Source organism: Heliangelus exortis, chromosome 15 (assembly GCF_036169615.1).
Source record: "Heliangelus exortis chromosome 15, bHelExo1.hap1, whole genome shotgun sequence".
Classification (NCBI taxonomy): Eukaryota; Metazoa; Chordata; class Aves; order Apodiformes; family Trochilidae; genus Heliangelus; species Heliangelus exortis.
Window position 1 is genome coordinate 8326511 of NC_092436.1, and position 17083 is coordinate 8343593.

Here is a 17083-nt window from a genome sequence, read left to right on the forward strand (position 1 = left end):
GATTGGCCGAGCGGCAGGAAGGCTCCGCCCCCTCACGATCCTATATAAAGCCGGGCCGGGCCGGACGGGGGCGGTGCCGGGTTCGAGTCCCGCGTCCGCCAGCTGCGCTCCGTGTCCCCGCCGCGGCACCGCCCGCTCGGCCCCGCTCCGTCGGGGGCTCGGCCGTCCGCGGGTGAGTGGGGAAGGGCCAGGACTGGGGTCTCCGTCCTCTTTTCGGGGGTGGGGACACAAGGGGTGTGGGGCTGAAGTCTGGGGTAAGGCGGTTGGCCCGGGGAGGCCCGCGTGGGGCAGTCCCGGGGTCTCCGTGGGGCGGGGCAGGGCCTAGGGCGGGGGTCGCTTTATGGTGCCGAACCGGGAGCCCGTGGGACAGGGCCGGGGTCCCCGAGCCCGAGGAATGGAGGCTGTGTGGGGCGGAATGGGGAGGGGTCCCCGCGGGGCGGGATGGGGAGCGGGGATCGGGGGCTCCCGTGGGGCAGGGCTGGCGGCCCCTCAGCAGCTCTCCACTGCCCAGCCCGGGGCTGCTGGGGACCCCCCACACTCCATTCCTGCCCCAGCCCCACGGGGGGGCTGCTTGCCTGCTCCGGTGTGTGACCCACCCAGGTCCCGGCGCCCTGGCGGGGCTTGCGCGGCTGCCGGGCGCCGGGAATGCCTGACACGCAGCCTTTCCCCCGGCACTCCCGGGCGGCGAGCGGGCTGGTGTCGTCTTACACGCCTTATATAGCCCGCATCGGCCCGGAGAGAGCGGGGGCACGCTGGCCCCCGGCCCTGCAGCCTCCGCCGCGTCCTAGCTGCGAGCCTGCACTCCCTTGCCCAGCGATGGGGAGGGCCCCGGAGCTGCCCTTGTCCCCGGCCTGGCAGCTGCGGGAGAAGGGTCTTGAGGGGCTTCACAGCATCCTGGTGCCTCGTTCCAGGTGAAGGGAGTCTGGGAGGCTGGGTCTGGCCCGTCTGTCTGCCCGGGATCTTGGCCGGCTGACAGCTGTCAGCATAGCCCTGGCAGGCAGAAGAGTGCTGGGATTCCATCCCCACCAAAACCCCAGCTCTGCGTGCAGAGATGGGCGGACTCCCAGGTAGCATCTGCTCGGCTGGCTGCTGGAGCACCCGCCTGGCTCATCTGCCAGGCACCTTGGGTGGCATCATGCAGCTCCTGTGCTGCTGCTGCTCGTTTGCCAGGAAAAAACTCTTCTGGTTCTCATCCTTCTGTACCTGCTGCTTCTCTGCAGTCTGAAATGGTCTTGGTTTTTAGCAGCAAGAGTTTTTGGGGTGCTGCAGTGGAGAACACATCCCAGGTTTGGGAGAAGGAGCACAGAGCTCGTGGGTGCTCTGCTGTGGGTGGCAGCAGGGCTGTGCTTGGTTCCATGGTGCTAGTCAGTGTTAGCCCAGCTAACTGGCTCTGATGCTACTGGAAGAGATGCTGATAGATTTGGGGTGCGTCTCCTAACCACAGTGTAGGATGGTCAGGGTGGAGTTACTGCTGGAAATGTAACCTGTCTTCTCCTGCCCCATCCTGCCAGGTGCTGGGCCCCCTCCTTTTCTGTTTTCCCTACATTGTTCCCACATACCCTAATGCCAGGATCACACCCCTTTCTCTTGCAGAGATGGGTGACATGGAGTCCTACAAGGTGATGCTGAATGGACCGGCGCCCTGGGGCTTCAGGCTGCAGGGAGGGAAGGATTTCAGCATGCCACTCTCCATCTCCAGGGTAAGAACAGTTACACCAATCTCCTGCCTCTGGGTGGGAGCCATATATGGGGATTGTGGATGAGCCAGGGCCCTGGGAGCACTGCATCCTGCCCTGTCTGGCTCTGTATAGCCTCCTCGGAACCTTATCAGCTGAGGTCCAGCACAGGGGTGTTCCGGAGAGAGGACCGCTGATCAGAAATGCTGTACAGCTCCTGCAGAGTCATTCTGGCTGCCGGGGGGGGGATAGGGGAGGCCTCTTCCGGAGTGTGCCCACTGCAGGGGGAGGGGGAGCCACTCTCACCGTTTCCAAGCCACATGGCTGTCTTCCTGCTCTGCCCCGCAAGGCTGGGATAAGCATCTGTGGACCCAGCTTGTGCCCTTACACCCTCTCCCACCACATGGCTCCCAGCTCAGCACCTGGGCTGGCTTTGGGATGGCCAGGGAGGGGAAGAAGCCTGCACTGCTGCCTGCACTGCTGCCTGCAAGGGGATGTGGCTCCCTTTGCAGAACCAGCCTGTTACTCCAGCTTGAGCAAGAGCAGTTGTGCTGCCGGCTACCTGTGGCTGAGGTGCTCGGTGTGAGCTGCCACTGATGCGATGGTCTGGCCCCCAGCGTGCTTGCATGTCCTTGTCCTTGGGTGGCCCAGTCCCCTGGGTGAGGTCTGGCTTCAGCCACTTGATTGCCTTATAAGCCTTGGAATGTGACTGCATTGCCTGTGCCTCTGACGCTGGCACAGGGACTGCTTCTTGAAGGACGTCTTTGCTGTTTGTGCTGCGTGGGTGCCTGCCCCTGGCAACGTGTGCCTGTCCCAAAGGGGTGTGGGTCTGCAGCACCCCAGCATGGAGCCCAGACCCCAAGGGTGCTGTGAGAGGCTGGAACCGCCAGCGCCACAGCCTGGGGCCTGCCGATCTCTGTCGAGCACACAGAGATGGCTTCAGTGAGTTTATTCTCTAAAAAATGTTTCTCTTGGCTGCAAGCCAGCGCTTAACAAAGGGTCTGGTCGGATGGAGGAGCCTCCCAGGGCCTGGGGCAGGGGCCTCACAAAGTCATGGCCCTGCTGTGCACACAGGCTAGTGTTGCCCTCAGGGCTTGGGCATTGCTGCCATCCTGGGCTGGGCAGGCAGGAGCAACAAGGACATTCCCAGGGGGTGCAGTCAGCTTTGGGGTGCTCTGTAGCAAGGCTGGGATGAGTAGTGAGGCATTACACCCTTTTTGATGGGAAGAGGTGACCCTGCTGACCTCTGCACCCTGGAGGCATCCCTAGATTTAAAGCTCCTGCCCACAGCACACTGCTGTCCTTGGCCACTGCTTCCCTTGAGCAGGGATGCTGCTGGCAGGAGAAGCTGTCCTGTCAGGCTTGGAGCTGCTGGAGGAAGCTGGAAGGAGGTGTCCTGCTCAGTTTTGAGGGTTGCAGTGGGGTCCTGCCCTGTAGAGCCAGGGAGCACTGGGGGGAAAGAAGCACTGGCACGTGTTGTGGCTCTCAGCTGTATCCCTCACTGTCACTGGTGAGTGAGCTGTGAGACTGCTTTATCTTGGTGGTCACACAACAGAGGTGCCACCCTGGTCTTCTCGTGGCAAGGGGCTCTACTGAAGTCCTGATACTTCTGGGCTGTGGTGCTGAGCTGCTTGCAGTGGAGCCAGGGTAAGGGATGCCATCTGGAGAGCTTAGTCCCTGTGGTATATCCCAGTATCTGCCAGCTGGGGAAGAAGAGAGACCCTCAGTGCTATGGGTGAGAAGGCATTGGGGGATGCTGCCTGGACCCTGATACAGGTGCTCAACCCTCTTCTATGCTGGGTGAGACTCTGCCCTGGGCTCCTGGTGGGCACCTCGTTGGTGTAGTGATGAAGGCAAAGGGAACAAAGGACTGGCTGGGCAGAGGGGGGAGGAAGGAAGCCCTGGTTAGCAGGGCCAGGCAGGAAGCAGCAGGGCTGGCATTGCCACAATTCCCAGCTGAGCTGGCACCTGCTGAAGGGGTTATTTGGTGTGCAAACACAGAGGGGGAGAGGGAGCATGGGGTGCTGGCTGGGGTGGTTGCCGTGGCATGGTGCAGCTTTGTGCACTCTCCCCTTCCTGAGTGGCCATGTGGAAACCTCTCTCAGCTCCTGCTTCTGCCTCCAAACCCACACAGCCACCCTGTGCTTTCCCCAGCTCTTTAGGGCAGCAAGCCAAGGCTTGCAACAGCATGGCCAGGAGCTGGCTGGCCCCACTCGCCACCCAGGGCACCCTCCTGTGCTGGGCAGGAGGAGTGGGCACCAGGGGGTACCTGTGACTGTCCGGGGATTGGCAGCGGCTTGCAGGTGGAGCCAGGCCCCATCCATCATGGATGTGGGTTTTGGGCTGATGTGGAGGGTCAGTGCTGGTGTGGGGAAGCGGGGAGCAAAGCTCTGGGTCAAACCAGGCCCAATATACGGGCAAAGAAGGACTGAAGCTTGACAGCAGGGATTTTCAGCCCTCTGAAGGCACTGGGAATCTGGCTCACTCCTTTTATGTTCATGTCGAACAGGACTTGAGGAAATACTTGGTCCTGGTCCAAACGCCTCAAGTTCTTCCATTCTGGAGGAGCAGGAATGGCTGTGGCCTGCCCACGTCTGTTTGTCTGTCTGTGTGTCTGTCAGTGCCTGGGAGCTGTGTGCAGGGCTCTGGGCTCTGCTTGCCTTCAGCTGTGCATCCCCCGTGGGAGGGCAGGGCAGGGCAGCTCTGCTTCCCAGCGCCGGGCAGATGTAGAGCCATGCTGAGTCCCTGGCACTGTGGCTGGGCAGGGGAACCTCTGGCCATGCTCCCAGCTACCCCAGTGGGGTGAGGGATGGGGGAGTGGCAGGGGTGGGTGTCTCCCTGCCCTGGGGGGGGCTCCTGCTCTTCTGTGGGATGAGGTAATGTCTGCACCATCAGCATCGGGAGGGAACAGGACTGAAGCAGGGATGGCTCGGGGGAGTACCGGAGGGGGAGAGGGGGGGAGGGGGGGGTGCCTTCCCTGTCCCTCCCCCTTGCCCCAGGCAAGGGGCTGGACAAGGCTGTGGTTTGCAGCCAGACAAAGGCTGCCCGGATAGGCCCTGACTCACTTCAGTCCCAGCCCGGCCCAGGACCTCAGGGATGGCTCCAAGGGGCAGCCAGGCATCCTGCCAAAGCAGAGCCAGCACTACCTCTGCCATTCGGAACTGTGCCTCTGAGGTGTTGGCATGGCCTCCAGCAGGGGCTGGGCAGTGCCCTGGCTAGTGCTGAGCCTCCAGTGCTGCAGAGGTGAAGAGGCTGCTCTGGACCAATGCACTGGGAAATGCCGGGGTGATCTGGGCATTCCCCATGGGCCAGATCTGCATGGTGTCCTGTGCTGGGATGGACCTTGCATGAGGGTCTGCGAGTGCTAGCAGACCCCTGCCCCTGTAGGGACAAGGGTGTCCCTCTGCTCCTGTGTCACGGCTCAGCCATCCTGGCTCTTCCTTACTCTGTCCTGCAGCTGACACCGGGTGGGAAAGCGGCCCAGGCTGGCGTGGGAGTGGGTGACTGGGTGCTGTACATCGACGGGGAGAGCACCAGCTCCATGACACACATCGAAGCCCAGAACAGGATCCGTGCCTGTGGGGACAGGCTCTGCCTCACCCTGAGCAGGTAGGATTTGTGACTCCTGCTAATCTGGGATCCTGGTGCAACCGAGCAAAGCCAGGAACCTCTTACCAGGGCCATCTCCTGGCATTGCTGCTCCTTGCTCTGAGTCTGACAGCCTCTGGCTGGGTCCAAGGGCTCTTCTTGCCTGGATTTGGCTTAGCCTAGCCAGTGGCCCTCAGTGCTGGCCATGGCTCTCCTCAGGCGAGTGCTGCATCCCTGGGATATCAGTGTCCTGGCAGTGGCTGGTCTGGTTCCAGCATCTACCCAGCTGTCTCCTCTCTTGCAGAGCCCAGAACAACCTGGGGAAGCCACAGAAGGTATGTGTTGCTCCTAGTGCTGCAGCAGCAGCTCAGCCTCATCTTTGGGGAGGGGAATCTGAACATAGATGGACAAAACAGACTTTGCTCCTGGGGCCCCCAGCCTTCTGGGGAACTGGGGTGTGTTTGGAGGGCTGGAAATCTCTTCTCTGAAGGAGCAGCTCAGCACTACAGGGGATAAAAGGGTGTGGGGTCTGATGCCTGTCTGTCCCTGCCAGTGCTGGGTGTGGGCAGGGGTGCAGAGGGGCTGATGCAGGGGAGGAGACCAGGCAGCCTCAGCACGGGCTTGGGGCCCAATGTTTGCTAGTGCTGGGGAGTGCCCTGGCACAGGGAGGCAGTGCTGGGGCCAGTGACTGGTGGCTCCTGGACAGAAGCCACCTGCATGGATTGAGCTTTATGCCACAAGATAGTTGTGATCAGCGTGTGTGCATGTGCTGCCTCAATCTGTGTAGCAGCAAGCATCCAGGGCACTTACTAATGCTCCAGTGACCCTTGGGCCAGGTTTGTGACCTGTCATCGCTGGGCTTGGTGCCATGTGGAGAGAGGTGCCAGCCAGGCAGAGCCTGGTTCCTGAGGTGTACGTGCTGCCCGGCTTCCCTACCTGGCTGCCCGCCGCACTGCCTGGCCCGGGGCTGCCCCTTGCATGCCGCTTGACATGTGAGCCCGTGTCTGTGTGTTTTGTCTCGCTCAGGACTCACTCCCCTGCTCTGAACCCCTGAAATATAACTTCGCTCCCAGCACCGCCCTCAACAAAACAGCTCGGCCCTTCGGGTCCGGCTCTCCTCCGAACCCACAGCCCGGGCTGGTGACGAAACCCGTGACGTACGCGCCCCCGGCGCCCACCTGCACCCCCCAGCACAATGGGTACGTTGCTGTCCTGCTCCCCAGAGACTGGGGGGACCCCGCTGCCCAGCCCCGCTGCGCCTTGCATGCCAGGCACTCGTGGGTGGGAGTGGGTGACAGTGCCCGTGCTGGGATCCCCCGATGGCTGTTGCTGAGGTGGCACAACAGGACTGTCACGCGTGGGGACGTGTGGCTGTGTGCGTGCCAGTCCCTTGCTCGGGGACGTGCCAGCCTGTGGGGAGTCCTGCAGGGCACTCGCTGGTGTCTGCAGCAGCAGGGAAGTGATGGCTGTGTTGTGGCCACCAGCCAGTGCCTGCCTGGGGGTGGGGACATCCTGCTGACCCCCCTGTCTGCTGAGGCAGGCTGGGCAAAGTGGAGCCCTTGAGCCCTGTGCAGTGCCATCCTCACCCTGCTCGCAGGGAAGAAGCTCCCACTTCTGCAGGCTGCCCACCTGGCTGCATGTGTCTGACAGCTGCCCCTCCTGCCAAGAGCTGCCATGGTGCACTGAAACTGGGCATTGAGGGGGAGATGCCTGTTTGGGGAGGGGGCCTGAGGGAGGCATGGTCTGGTCCACTGGCATCTGCCCCTGCATCCCAGTGTGCTCCCAGCCCTGGGTGAGCTGGGCGTGAGTCTTGGGGGTAAGGGGAACTGGTTCAGGCCTTAGGTGAGCTCTGGAAACTTCTTGGGTGCTGTGGGTCTAATTTCACCTTCCTTTTCTTTCTTTCTCTCCTCCCTTTCTCTTTCCCTCTCCCCTACAGGTGCTGAGCCTTGACAAGTCAGTAAGCCTTTTGCCTGCTCTCTCTGTCTTCCCGTGTGCCTCTTCCGTGCTAGTGTCCCATTCTCTGGGGCAGGGCCAGCCTGGGGCAGGCAGTGTGTGTTGCTCTGCCTGTGTGGGTGGGTCACTCCTGGCAGCAAGCTACCTCTGGCCTGAAGGGCAAGCGCTGCCTATCTGTGTTGGCTACTGGGGTCCATGGAGTGTTCTCCCCTGTGGTCATTTCCCTCCTGCCCAACACAAGGCCTGGCTGGGTGAAAGCTGCCAGGCTGTGCTGGGGACACTGGGGTAAGGCAGTTGGGAGGCACTGCCATGGGCTCTCATGGAGCTCCTATGCTAATAATTTTTTCACCTTGGCTTAATCTTGCCCCGTCTTGTCCCCTCCTAGTTTCAGACTGACAGGAATGGTGGTCAGTCCTCAGTCTTTGGTGGGCCCTTGCTAAGCAGAGGAGCAGTGGGAAGGGTGGAGAATGAGGCAGTGTGCGGCGTCTCGTTGCTGGTGTGCTGGGGTTCTGTGCCAGGCAAGGTGTAGGGAAGCCCTAGGGACGTGATGCCGTGGGGGTCTGTCAGGTTTGACAGATGGCTGTGTTACTCACAGGCAGCCCCCACAGCTGGTGGAGCCCCCCAGCACTCCTGTTTACGACCCCCTGAAGTTGCGGATGATAGAGGACGCTGAGGACTGGCAGCCCCGCACCGGGACCTCCCAGTCCCGCTCCTTCCTCAAACTGGCCCGGCTGACGGGCACAGATGGCTGTAAGTTCCCACAGGGCCCAGTGCTGGCTGCCCCAGGGTGCCCAGCTTTGCCTGGGCAGTTGGGAGTTGGAATAAGGCTGTGGTGCGTTGTGGCACCAGAGTATGGAGAGATTGCTATCTGGCAGTGTGTGATGTTTCTGGGACACCTGAGGTGTTGAGAGCTGTGTGGAGCTGTGCATGGTCCCTGGGCTGAGTTGTGCTCTGCCCTGTGGCTGGGCAAGGCTGTGTACTGGGGCAGAAGGGTGGTTGGAGGAGAGGTTGGTTTTCCTTCCTTTTCCTTCCCTTCCATTTCTGCTGTCCCTGGGCATCGGTTGCCACAGACTGACTCTGTCTCCTCCTTTCTCTGCTTGTGCCCTCAGTGGAGGATCACGAGGATGTGTTTGTTAAAAAGCCGAGGTAAGGGAAGCATCTGCCAGGGCAGCAAGAGGGTGCCCACCCAGGGCTCTGACCACATTCACTCTCTGTCCTCTCCCCAGAGCCGAGCTGCTGGCATAGCTACAGAGACCACCCTGTGCTCACCCGTGATGGGCACCACCAGCGCTCACCCACTGCTCCGACTGTCACCTCGGGAGGGTCCTGCCCAGGCACTCAGGCCACACAGGCTGTCCCTGTTTGGGATGTCCCTGTGCAGGACACTGGGCACTGCAGGCACTGAGCTGGGGAGGCCAAGCTGCACCGTTGCTTCTTGAGCAAATGGGATCTGGAGGAGGCTGGTGGCACCAGCAGCACTTTGCTGGGGAAGTTGGGAGGTGCTGGGCAGCACCTGGATGCAGGGCACAATGTCCTGTGAGCCTGTTGTGGGGCTGCTGGGCACAGCTGGATGAGTGTTGCCAGGTTGTCCACGGGGCTGGGGAGGTGTACAGGAGGGATGCACTGAGCCATGGGACAACCACTGACTGTTGTGCCACCGTTTTTTCCAATGCCACAGGGATGCCCATGGGTCCGTCTGGGGCACAGGGGAGCAGTGGTGAGTGCTGGGTACCGGTGAGGTTATGAGGGCACCTTTGGGAACGCTGCCCTGTGCCAAAGCAGGGTCCACTCATGGTGCCATGTGAGCACCTGCCCTCTGTCACTCACAGGCAGCCCCCGCAAGTGGTGGAGCCCCCCAGCACCCCTGTGTGTGACCCTGTGAAGTTGCGGCTGATAGAGGATGCTGAGGACTGGCAGCCCCGCACCGGGACCTCCCAGTCCCGCTCCTTCCGCAAACTGGCCCGGCTGACGGGCACAGACAGCTGTAAGTTCCCACAGGGCCCAGTGCTGGCTGCTCTGGGGTGGTGGAATTTGCCAGGGTAGCCAGAAGGTGGTAGAGGCTGTGTGCTGATGTGGCAGCAGGGACTTGATTTTGGCCCCGTGTGGCTGCCCTGGGCAGCCGAGGTGTTGAGAGCTGCGTGGAACTGTGTGTAGTCCCTGGGCTGAGCTGTGCTCTACCCTGTGGCTGGGCAAGGCTGTGTGCTGGGGCAGAAGGGTTGTGGGCGGAGAGGTTGGTTTTCCTTCCTTTCCCTTCCCTTCCCTTCCCTTCCATTCCTGCTGTCCCTGGGCATCAGTTGCCACGGACTGACACTGTCTCCTCATTTCTCTCCTGCTGCCCTCAGTGGAAGGTGGTGAGGATGAGCTTGATAAAAAGCCGAGGTAAGGGGAGCATGTGTCAGGGCAGCACGAGTGTGCCCACCCAGGGCTCTCCCCACCTGGCTGGGTTGCCCTCTCTATGCTTGCATTGACACCAGGGAAGCTCTTTGCCCTTTTACTGTTTCTTCTCTCCTCCTCTATCCTCTCCCAGAACTGAGCTGTTGGCAGAGCCACTCGATGGGCACTGCCAGCACTCACCTGCTGCTCTGACTGTCACCTCGGGAGGGTCCTGCTGTGACACAATGTCCCTTGGGTCTGGGAGGTGACTGCATGTGTGGTTGGGAGTGAATACTGCCAACATCTTTGTGGGGCTCGTGCCTCTGTGAGGCTTGGCTGCATAGATGAGGCATGCACTGAGCTCAACTACTGACTGTTGTGCCACCATGGTTTTCAATACCACAGGGATGCCTGTGGGCCTGACTGGGGCACGAGTGAGCAGTGGTGAGTGCTGAGGTTTGGTGAGGGGGTCAGTGTTTGAGGGCACCATTGTGAGTGCTGCCCTGTGCCAAAGCAAGGTCCACACATTGTGCTGACTGAGTCCGTGCCCTTTATCCCATGCAGGCAGCCCCCACAGCCACTGGAGTCCCCCAGCACCCCGGTGTATGACCCTGGGAAGTTGCGGCTGATAGAGGATGCTGAGGACTGGAAGCCCAGTGCCTGGACCTCCCAGTCCCGCTCCTTCCGCAAACTGGCCCGGCTGGTGGGCGCAGACAGCAGTGAGTTTCAATGGTGCCCAGTGCTGACTGACTGCCTGGGGGTGCCCAGCTTTGTCTGGGCTGCATCGTGGCACTGGGGTTTGGGGTTTGGTTCCACATGGCCGCCCTGGGCAGGCTGAGGTGTTGAGAGCTGCGTGGAGCTGTGTGTGGGTTCATGTTGTGTCCCTGGGTTGGGTTGTGCTTTGCCCCCAAGGACGGGCAGGCCTGTGTGCTGAGAGAGGAGGGTGGTGGGAGGAGAGGTTGGTTTTCCTTCCTTTCCCTTCCATTCCTGCTGTCCCTGAGCATCAGTTGCCACAGACTGACTCTCTCTCCTCCTTTCACTCCGGCTGCCCTCAGTGGAAGATCATGAGGATGAGCTTGATAAAAACCCGAGGTAAGGGGCATGGGTTCCAGGGTGGCAGCAGGAGCTGTGTGCAGGGCTGCATATCCCAGGCTGGACTCTGGGCACTGCTGTCACTGAGTTGGGCATGCCAAGCTGCACCATGGCCTCTGGGACAAACAGGGACTGGAGGAGGCTGGAGGTACTGGCAGAATCTTTCTAGGGGTGTTGGAAGTTGCTGGACAACACCTGAACCTGGAACACAATGAGCCTGGCTTAGGACTATGGGGCTGCCAGGCAGAGCTGAGTGTGTACAGATAGTTTGCCCACACTGCATGCATTGACTGAGGGAAGCTCTTTGCCCTGTTAACTGTTTCTTCTCATCCTCCATCCTCCCATTCACTCTCTGTCCTCTCCCCAGAGCCGAGCTGTTGGCATAGCCACAGAGACCACCCTGTGCTCACCCGTGATGGGCACCACCAGCGCTCACCCACTGCTCCGACTGTCACCTCGGGAGGGTCCTGCCCGGGCACTCAGGCCACACAGGCTGTCCCTGTTTGGGATGTCCCTGTGCTGTCTATGCCAAGCGGGATGCTGGGCACTGCAGGCACTGAGCTGGGGAGGCCAAGCTGCACCGTTGCTTCTTGAGCAAATGGGATCTGGAGGAGGCTGGTGGCACCAGCAGCACTTTGCTGGGGAAGTTGGGAGGTGCTGGGCAGCACCTGGATGCAGGGCACAATGTCCTGTGAGCCTGTTGTGGGGCTGCTGGGCACAGCTGGATGAGTGTTGCCAGGTTGTCCACGGGGCTGGGGAGGTGTACAGGAGGGATGCACTGAGCCATGGGACAACCACTGACTGTTGTGCCACCGTTTTTTCCAATGCCACAGGGATGCCCATGGGTCCGTCTGGGGCACAGGGGAGCAGTGGTGAGTGCTGGGTACCGGTGAGGTTATGAGGGCACCTTTGGGAACGCTGCCCTGTGCCAAAGCAGGGTCCACGCATGGTGCCATGTGAGCGCCTGCCCTCTGTCACTCACAGGCAGCCCCCGCAAGTGGTGGAGCCCCCCAGCACCCCTGTGTGTGACCCCGGGAAGTTGCGGCTGATAGAGGATGCTGAGGACTGGCAGCCCCGCACCGGGACCTCCCAGTCCCGCTCCTTCCGCAAACTGGCCCGGCTGACGGGCACAGACGGCTGTAAGTTCCCACAGGGCCCAGTGCTGGCTGCTCTGGGGTGGTGGAATTTGCCAGGGTAGCCAGAAGGTGGTAGAGGCTGTGTGCTGATGTGGCAGCAGGGACTTGATTTTGGCCCCGTGTGGCTGCCCTGGGCAGCCGAGGTGTTGAGAGCTGCGTGGAACTGTGTGTAGTCCCTGGGCTGAGCTGTGCTCTACCCTGTGGCTGGGCAAGGCTGTGTGCTGGGGCAGAAGGGTTGTGGGCGGAGAGGTTGGTTTTCCTTCCTTTCCCTTCCCTTCCCTTCCATTCCTGCTGTCCCTGGGCATCAGTTGCCACAGACTGACACTGTCTCCTCCTTTCTCTCCTGCTGCCCTCAGTGGAGGATCATGAGGATGTGTTTGTTAAAAAGCCGAGGTAAGGGGAGTGTACGCCAGGGTAGCAGCAGGAGCCAACGGGCTGCATGTCCCTGGCTGGAACCCACTGGGCACTGCTGGCACTGAGCTGGGAATGTTGAACTATGTAGTGGTGTCCCAGGCACAGTGGGTGGGGGGGTTCTAGTGGCAGCAGCTAAACCTTGCTGGCGATGTTGTGATGTTTGGGCAGCACCTGGAACTGTAGCACAAGTGAGTCTGGCGTGGGGCTGCAGGGCATCCAGGCAGAGCTGGGTGAATGTTGCTGGCTTCTCCCTGTGTGAGGCAGGGATCCAGAGCTGGGGGAGGGGTGTATCTTTCCCCTTGCAGCTGGGCAGGGGTGGTGCACAGCACCCCCTTTTTTGCCTTTGCCTCTCTGTGAGAACTGCTCTGGTGCCATGACCAGTGGGACCCAGCTCTGCCTGGTTTGCTCCACTGCAAAGAAATGCCACTGGGTTTGTAGCCGTCTACTTCTTTGCCCTGGAGAAGCACAGATCCACTGGCTCTCCTTCTGTCCTGGTCCCCTCTCTTGGGAGGGACGTGCCTCTCTGGTCCCAGTTTGCTCTGTCTGTTCCAGCCCCGTGCTGGCAGGGGCCACAGCCTGTCCCTGCCTGGCAGGGCCCTGCCTGTCCTCAGTTCTGTTAGGGCTGGACCCCAGGGCTCCCTGCCCAAGGTCAGGTCCAGGTGTCTCTGCACACTAGTGGGGCTGGGGGATGAGACTGTCTTGTGTGAGTGGGCAGCCAGGGTCTGTGTGATCCCCAGGGGTTCCTGGTGTAGTCCAGAGCACCCCAGAGCTGGGTGTGGGACCCCAGCAGGCCTGCTCTCTCTCTTACTGCTCCCCAGACCATTGCAATGGGTACCAGAGACCCTGCGAGTGCTGTGTCTTCACAGGGCTGGGCACGGGGAGCTTGGCCAGCTTCTGTCTGCTTGTTGGGGTGGAGGGGCCCTGCCTGCACACACAGGCCCTCGGGGCAGCGAGGGTGACTGGGGCAGGTGAATTCACTGCTTGTTCTGTAGCCAGGTCTCTGTGCCAGACCCTTCCCTGGGAGCAGCAATGAAGACTGAGCCAGGACTGGGTGAGTAAAACATTTCCTCTGCAATCATGGGGTGAGGGAGAGGGGTGCTGGGGGATGCTGCTTCCCCATCCAGGGCTGCTGGGAAGGGGGGGCTGCCAAGCAATCAGGAGCAGTGTCCTAGAGACTTACATGTGCATGCAGCCCCCAGGACCCCTGCTGCCACCCCTGGACCTGCCAGTCGCCCACCCTGGGCTGTGGACCCTTCGTTTGCTGAACGTTACGCCCCGGACAAGACAAGCACGGTGGTGAGCAAGCACAGCCAGCCAGCCACACCAACCCCCATGCAGAACCGCAGCTCCATCGTGCAGGCAGCCCAGCAAACCCCAGAAGGGTCTGGCCGCACACCCCTCTGCTACAAGTGCAACAAGGTCATCAGGTGAGCACTGGCCACCACCACTGCCACGCTAGTGTCCTGGGCCCTGGCATGGCTGATGTGGCTCTGTCCTGCTGCAGGGGACGCTACCTCGTGGCCCTGGGACATTATTACCACCCCGAGGAGTTCATCTGCTGCCAGTGTAGGAAGGTGTTGGATGAAGGTGGCTTCTTTGAGGAGAAAGGCTCCATCTTCTGCCCCAAGTGCTATGACACGCGCTACGCACCCAGCTGTGCCAAGTGCAAGAAGAAGATCACTGGGGTGAGTGTCCCTCAGCCTGCTCCACACCTCCTGCTCTTGCTTCCTGCTTATATATGAGATAAGGCTCTATCTATCTTATCTATGATATGGCTCTATCTCTTCCTTTTCTGATCCTATCCTATGGGATCCCTTGTCCCTTTCTGCCCTGGGTGAGGTTCCCCTGTGGCACAGGGTGGTCCTCCCCCTGGCTGACAGTGGTTCCCCTCCAGGAGGTCATGCATGCACTGAAGATGACCTGGCACGTGCAGTGTTTCACATGTGCTGCCTGCAAAACTCCCATCCGCAACCGTGCTTTCTACATGGAGGAGGGACAGCCCTACTGTGAGAGAGGTAGGACCCAGGGACACCATGTGTCACCTCACATGGCCCCAGGGCTCCAGGCATTGGGGCTCAGCAGCTGCCCACAGGAGTGGGGGGTGGGCTGCGCTGTGCTACAGGGATTCCCTGGGGCTCTGGGGCATTCAGGGACACCCCCCCCCTCCTGCATCCCTGAGCCCTCCATCCCACCCCTCCCCGGCTGCCGGGTAGTGTTGTCGCTCCCGTGTTGCCATGGTGATGACAGAGGATGTACATCAAAGGCAAGTGCTGCATCCTGGAAGATGAGGTTCATCTCATGCCCGTGGCCCAGTGGCAGGCAGGGCAGCCTACATGGCACAAGTATCTTGTCCAGGTGTCTCAGGCACTGTCCCCCTGGCACTGGCAGCGAGTTGACCCCAGGCTGTGCCCGTGGGATCCTGGCTGTGCAGCAGCCCTGCTCTCCTGGAACAAAGCTCTGTGGTGTAGGGGGAGCACTGACCTGGACTCTGCCTCTTCTCACAGACTATGAGAAGATGTTTGGCACCAAGTGCCGTGGCTGTGACTTCAAGATCGATGCTGGGGACCGGTTCCTGGAGGCGCTGGGGTTCAGCTGGCACGACACGTGCTTCGTCTGTGCGGTGAGCTGTGTGCCTCCCTACCCAGCTGCTACTGGGAGCTGTGGCTCAACCTGGCAGTCAGGCCCTGACTGTGGGGTACACCAGCAGCATGAGGTTCCTGCTGCCACAAGGTTTTCCTGACCTGCCTGCATTTTCCTCCCCAGATCTGCCAGACTAACCTGGAAGGGAAGACCTTCTACTCCAAGAAGGACAAGCCACTCTGCAAGAGCCATGCTTTCTCCCACGTGTGAGGGGCAGGAGTTCAGCTGTGCTCATGCGTGCCCCTGGCCCTGCATGTTCCCCTCTCCCATGCCCTGCTTCCGCCAGGGAGCCAGGCTGGGCCCTCCCCCCTTTCCCTTGCTATTGCTTCTTTCCTGGAAGCTCCTGGCCTGGCTTCAGCCAGAAGCAGTGCTGGATCCAGAGCCCTTTATAGCTGGATGGCTTCTTCTGTGCCCCCCCACTGCCCCTAGGAGCCCTGGAAGGGGATGCTGCATGAGTTCGTGGCCCCCAAGCCACTCAGTGTGGTGTCTGTGCTGAGGCTGGAGTCAGGAGAGTCTTGCACAGCAGGGCTGCTCCCTTGCTTGGCTGGGGCCCAGCTGCCTGGCAATTTGGTGCTAGGGCAGGGATGCTCTTACTACATTCCTGAGGAGGTGAGGACCAGCGCCCTCCCAGTATCCCCCCAACCTTCCCAGGTGCCTGCTTCGGGCTGGAGACCCAGCCCTCCTTCCCTGTGAACTGCTGTTGTGCCTTCCTACCCCAGCTGTGTGCTGGAGGGATCTGTGCCTCATGTCCCCCCAGCCAACTAGCCTGATGCTTCCCTGGGGCTGGTGTGTGGCAGCTCCCCATGCCTGGCTGTGGCACAGAACAGGGAAGAGTGCCAGGTCTCCCCCAGACATGGTCTGGCAGCATGTGCTGATGGGCAGCTGGTGGGCTCCTGCAAGGCTTGGGCATGGTTTCCTACCAAAGATCTCTCTTCCACCACCATCCTGGGCCTGTAAATGCCTTTCCCAAACCCACGCTCTTCGGTCGGGCTGCTGCTGATGTAGCCACGGTGCTTTTAGTGCCTTTAATAAACACTTCTCTGTAAGTGTTGGCTGCCTCCAGGCCTGCAGTTTTGCCAAGTGTGGTGCTCCTGGCTGAGGTCATGCTCAGCCCTGGTCCTGCTCCCCCTTCCCCCCAGGGCCTGACTCAGCTCCTCCCAGCTTTCTGGGCAAAATCTTCACCTTGTCTTTCTCCTCCTTTTCCTGTGGCAGCCCAGTCTTGACCCCTTGTATCCCTTGGGGTGTTCTTCTCTCTTTGTAGAAGGCAGGACTGCTAACGGAGACAGTAAATTAATCTGGGGAGCAAAATTGCTGCAAGTGCAAATGGGACAGGTGCTGGACCCTGCAGGGGGTGTCCCCCAGTCCCCAGTCCTGACCCCGAGTCCCGTGCAGGGGACAAGAAGTCACGGGGCTCGCATGGGCCATGTGCACCAGCTCTGGGCGTGCTCCGGCATAGAGCAGCCAAGCGTTTGCTCATACGATGCAGCTGCTGTCCCCAAGGACAGGCGGGAGGCTGCGCCAGCACCTCCGCCTGGAACAGGCTGGGATAGCGGGTGTGGGGAAGAGCTGCCCCTCCTCTGGCAGCTGGAACGGTCATTAATAATTGCAGCTCTTGCCACGATGAGCAATTGCAAGGAAAATTATCTTGCTAATCTACTGGAAGGTTCTGTTGGGGGCAGGAGCCGGCTGGGGGAAGCCAAATGCTTCCCCGCATCACCCAGAGCCAGCCTGTGGCTGCCGCGTGGTCTCTCATCTCCCTAGAACAGGCTGCAGGGGTGTAAAACCCCATCAAAGATGTGGAGGGGACAGGGGTAGTGACGGAGGCAGGCTGGGGCCGGGTTCTTGGGCTGGGGCAATGGGAGGGAGCTGGGGCCAGTCACACTGCGAAGCAGCAGGACATGTCTGCAACAAGGGACAGAAACAGCCAGTGCCTGCTTGGCAGGGCCAGCCTGAGCAGGGATGTGGTTAGTGCCTGGGTTAGTGCCCGAGTGTGAGTCCCGGCTGCACAGCCAAGGTCAGGGGAAGTGCAGGGGAAGGTGAGGAGGCCGTGTCCCCACGTGAGCAGCCACTAAGCCGGCCCTGGCACAACTGGGACAGCAACCGGTGAGCAGAGGGCATGGAAGGGGCAGGAGGAAGCAGCCGTGCGGGACTGAGCCTGCTGGGGTAGCACAGCCTGGAAACAGGTTGTGCCAGCTCAGCCCCGGGGTACCT

The 17083-nt window shown here is 61.0% G+C and overlaps 1 protein-coding gene across 13 annotated transcripts; it reads left to right on the forward strand.

Moving 5' to 3' along the window:
* Nucleotides 1-18: 18 nt before the first annotated feature.
* PDLIM7 (PDZ and LIM domain 7) lies at nt 19-15918 on the forward strand. 13 transcript variants are annotated; one of them, XM_071758742.1, is made up of 23 exons: nt 19-172; nt 1594-1700; nt 5134-5285; nt 5569-5599; nt 6338-6463; nt 7201-7217; nt 7813-7967; nt 8327-8363; nt 8896-8934; nt 9047-9201; nt 9560-9596; nt 9996-10034; nt 10155-10309; nt 10646-10682; nt 11516-11554; nt 11667-11821; nt 12175-12211; nt 13225-13283; nt 13425-13659; nt 13737-13917; nt 14127-14247; nt 14737-14852; nt 14996-15918. In XM_071758742.1, exons 2-23 carry the CDS (start codon nt 1596-1598, stop codon nt 15080-15082), a joined length of 2115 nt encoding a protein of 704 aa, XP_071614843.1. In that variant the 5' UTR covers nt 19-172; nt 1594-1595; the 3' UTR covers nt 15083-15918. The 13 variants fall into 13 exon arrangements, with proteins under 13 accessions (XP_071614843.1, XP_071614844.1, XP_071614845.1 ...); XM_071758743.1 differs by lacking the exon at nt 9996-10034; XM_071758744.1 differs by lacking the exon at nt 6338-6463 and having other exon boundaries at nt 20-172.
* Nucleotides 15919-17083: the final 1165 nt, after the last annotated feature.

Bases quoted from the DNA above. Each gene is read 5' to 3' on its own strand.
- PDLIM7 (XM_071758742.1), top strand. From the start codon at position 1,596: ATGGGTGACATGGAGTCCTACAAGGTGATGCTGAATGGACCGGCGCCC. The intron at 8,364-8,895 runs GTAAGGGAAGCA...CCAATGCCACAG, and splicing joins GTGTTTGTTAAAAAGCCGAG to GGATGCCCATGGGTCCGTCT. The intron at 10,310-10,645 runs GTGAGTTTCAAT...GGCTGCCCTCAG, and splicing joins GCTGGTGGGCGCAGACAGCA to TGGAAGATCATGAGGATGAG.